Source organism: Rhagoletis zephyria, unplaced genomic scaffold (assembly GCF_001687245.7).
Source record: "Rhagoletis zephyria isolate East Lansing unplaced genomic scaffold, Rhagoletis_zephyria_1.1 Rzeph_scaffold_18160, whole genome shotgun sequence".
Taxonomy (NCBI): Eukaryota; Metazoa; Arthropoda; class Insecta; order Diptera; family Tephritidae; genus Rhagoletis; species Rhagoletis zephyria.
In genome coordinates this window covers 1023-5328 of record NW_016175221.1, presented here as the reverse complement: position 1 = coordinate 5328, position 4306 = coordinate 1023, and the positions used below count along the sequence as shown (strand labels likewise).

The following is a 4306-nucleotide window of genomic DNA, read 5'->3' as shown; positions in this document are numbered from 1 at the left end:
AGTTTAACGTGTGTCAGTTTTATTTGAATACTTATGCCGAGAAAAAATTGTGGGTGCAAATTTTTTTTTATGCACCCGCTAAAAGCCGCTAAATCGCGTTTTTTGCTATAACTTTCTTATTTGATAGCCGATTTTTGAAATCTTTATGCCGTTGAAAAGGTCTCGCTCAGTACTAAAATTGGCCATTAAAAAGTTTTGGCCTTCAAAACTTCACTAATTTTGGAACAACTATCTCTACATTTTTATTTTTAATACTATATATCTAAAGCTCTTAAAAAACGAATTGGCCTTTATTCACAAACAAAAAAGTTATAATGTTTATAAAATCCGACAAAGCCCACCTAACCCACGACCTAGGCGGTTATTGTTTATGACCATAGAAATAATAGAAATATATATACATATCGAGCCCTAACCTCCCAAAAGATGTAAGCGACATTTTTTTTTTTTTTTTTGTTTTTTTAATTGATACAGAAATTTTTCTAGAGCATCTAGGTACATCTTTTTGGCGATTAGGGCTCGATATATGGAACTAGAAGACCCGGCGAACTTCGTCCCGTACAAAATAATTTTTTTTTATTGAAACATTTTGGTCAAAGCTTCTCACCAACAATTCACAGTCACGATTTATATGCTAATATAATGGTTTGGTGGTCAGAAGGTATACTTTCAAGGCAGTCAATCTTAAATAACCAATCGAAAGTGTAATGTCCGAGAAGAAGTTCTTGGAATTTCCCCCAATGTTCTGGCGTTTCACATCCCGGTTAATCGTACAGCCTAATAACTTTTCAGAAGTATAATTTTCTAGAATATTTATATCAATCCTTTAACGAACTTCCAAATTTGCTTTCTATGCGGTTTCTTGAAGGAAAGGTCAAAACGACCCTTTCAGGCGGGAGCTAATGGGTTAAAATGTTATATGAAAATACATATTTCCCATGAAATTTTACTATATAAGTGTTAGCCTTTAATTTCGCTCAGATATTTATTTTACCAAACTACAAACTACTTAGGCCGAGACATGAAAATTTAAGTAGGCCATAAAATAAAAATACGAGCTAACTTTTGCAAATCCATCGAGTTGTTGCGCGGTGTTATTAACTATTTTTTATAGGACCCCTATAACCTCAAAAATGCTAGGAGGACTCATAAAAAATCGCTAGTATTAAAAAAATGGTAAAATAAATAATTGTATATTTTTACTGGAAGTCTCTTCAAGAGAAACAAAGTTTTCCGATAGAAAAATATTCAGCCTTGTCAAGAGTTAATTTTCCCCGAACCGGTTCACTTTTCACTTTTGGTTTCCATGGTTTTACTATGGGCGGATGACGAATTTTTNGAAAAATATTCAGCCTTGTCAAGAGTTAATTTTCCCCGAACCGGTTCACTTTTCACTTTTGGTTTCCATGGTTTTACTATGGGCGGATGACGAATTTTTTTTTCATGCGAAACTCAGGATAAGGCAGATTAATTTTCAAGAATTTTATACCATTTCGACGAAAACTTGCTTTTTCCCCATATAAAATACAGGAAAACTTTGAGCTGTTTAAATATTTTTTGCTTTGAAAATAAAATAGGGGTATATTTTTCTCAGTTTAGAACAATGCTAAGGGGTGAGAGCATTAAAATTCCGACTTTACTTTTCCACATGTATTTTTGGACCACCCTAATGTACAAACGTAGGCATAACTATTTTTTGCCATTCTCTACTTGAAGCATTTTATTTTATTATTCCAAAGCATTTGACTAAACATTTGTTTTCTTTCTGTTAATTTAATTGACAGATGCTTCACCTGGCTGCAAGGCACCCGATATTCGCTTCACTGTCATACGTCCAGAAACCACCACTGAGCAACCGTATGCAAAATTCGAGACAACTCAGATTTATCTACCGGAGGATTATACCACCTCCGATGCGGAGTTTATCGAAAGGATTAACATAGATCTGACCGCCCGTCAGCCTGGCGTCAACGACAATAAGATGAGCGCTATCGTTAATCCCTACCAAGTCGAACTGGATGACCAGCACGGCCTGGCAGGGATGCACGGTGCTGATGACGCACTCGCCGCCATCGACGACGAGGAGGACGAGGCGGCCGACTCCGAAGATGGCACACGCAAACGCAATCAGAATCGCAAGCTGAACAAGAAACGCCGCTCTGGCGGTGGACGTCGCCGCCGCATTGAAAACGAAAATGGGCAAACACGCGGTCGCGGCAGCCGATATAAGCGTCAGGTGATCCATCATGATCCGGATGCATCGCCAGACACAGACAAGTGGGGTGGCAGCAAGTTGGCTGCCGAGGGTGATGTTTACTATGTACATATTGACGACATACTCGAGTCGGGTACACCAAATGCTGAGCTGCGCTTGAAATTGCATAAGTTGAAACGCAAAAGCAAATCAAAGAATTCCACATGCACCGACGACGTCAACAAGGAGCAATGCAAGCAGACATTGTCGAAGAAAAAGAAGAAAAAAGCGAACGCAACCCACTTAACCAAGCAAAAGGTGGGCGAGAAGGTGAAGCAGACACAAGACAAGAATGTCAACATAAAACAGCATCATCGAAGACGTGGTGACAGTCATGAGGACAAACGCGGTGAACAGCGAATGCTGCAGGCAAATCGGAATTTGAATTTGAATTCGAATTTGCGATATCGCCGCGATACCATCGGGGAACCAAGGCTGCAGACTGCTATGACTGCGGCTAATGGCACTGACAGCGACAATGATTTGGAAACGGAGGCGGTGAATGCGATGGATAATAGCGACTTGGCTGCGACAACAATTTGGCGTGGCAGTAGCAATGGCAAAAACATAACGAATAATTATATTAAAATGAGTAACGAGCAGCTGCCGGGCGATGGCGATGTGCCGGCGGTGTATGGCAATGAGACGGGCGCGGAGGCGCTGCAGCGCGTCAAACGCAAGTCCGGCAAGACAACCGGCGCATTGAGTCGCCCCAAGGGCGGCGGAGATTCCAGCTCGAAGACGACAAGTCGCAAGGATAAGGGTGAGTAACGAAATTTGTTTTTTTTTTTTTGGGAGAAGGGGGGAAGGTAATTGTAAAACTAGATGCCTTGTAAGCTAAGAATAGCGTCTTTAATCTCTTCTTTATTGCATCACTTATAATTAGCATGCTGCTTTTTATTGTCACCTCGGCACAACAATAGGAACATATTAATCGCCTTTTTTTTTGTTTTTAAGTATGCACCACAGTACAGTATATATTTAATATTCTTATCCAGCAAAACTTGATGAACAGAATGACAAAGAGACCATATTTTTGTACAATGTAAAAATGAAGTTGTTTAAATTTTCCTTCCTTTTCATGGAAGAACATTGTGACAGTGGCAAATGTTCCTTAGTTTGCCGTCTCATGTGTCATTAACGTCCTTTCTAATTAATAAAAAAATATATATAAATAAATAAAAAACTATCAGTGAATGAATCGTTCCAAAAATGTGATCTTTAAACGTTTCCATAAGAACCGAAACACAATTCTAAAAGTCCCCAAAAACGGTTCCAGAATAACCGAAAAAATAAGTAAAAAGAACTTAAAACCATTCCGAAAGAATTGAAAACGGATCCTAGAGTTCTTAGTTGAACTACCAAATTTTGTTCGTTTCGAGGCACTATGTCATATAGCTGCCATTTACACGATCTGACCGACTTACATACATCAACTTCGTTGTTTTTTTTTTTTTAATGGGCACGTTCAGAAGGCGCAACAGTTCAGTAACTGTTGCGATTGCACCTTCTGAACGCGTTGTTTTGTACTTCTGATCAACTGAACAGTTGCGTGTTAGATGATCGTAATATATTTCTGATCATTTGAGGCAACATGTTGTGTGTTGTTGAATTTGACAGCTAATGTATCAAGCCGTTCAGAAGACGCATTACGATCACTGATTTCTTTAGCAACGGTTGCGCTCAACTGCTTCGCCTTCTGAACCTACCCAATGATATCAACTTGAAGTTCGGCGTTTGGAAGCATTACTTTGTTTTAAATGAAACCTTTATGTGGACAATGCTTAGTTAAATATGTCATTAGCCATGTAAAGTACATATTTTATTTTTATACAAATATCATGTAAGGAATGAATGTAATAGAAGAAATATAAAAAGATGAATTTTTTTTAAAAACGCTTTAAAATCTTAAATTTAAATCCGTTACCACCGGAATCGGTCCGAATTTCCGGTTCTCCTTGGAATCGGTCTCGACAGAACCGGTTCTTTAAACACTCGGAACCATAAACCAATACCAGTCACTGTTCTCTTTTCATAGTCGGCATTTTCAGG

General features: G+C 38.7%; 1 protein-coding gene across 1 annotated transcript in view; it reads left to right on the top strand.

Moving 5' to 3' along the window:
• The window catches only part of LOC108380074 (locomotion-related protein Hikaru genki-like), a 5408-nt gene extending 2383 nt beyond the window's left edge, over positions 1 to 3025 (top strand). Inside the window, exon 2 of the mRNA XM_017636442.1 lies at positions 1785 to 3025. Within this exon, the coding sequence (XP_017491931.1) occupies positions 1785 to 3025 (1241 nt within the window). The remainder of the gene's footprint in view (positions 1 to 1784) is intronic.
• The last annotated feature ends 1281 nt before the right edge of the window (positions 3026 to 4306 follow it).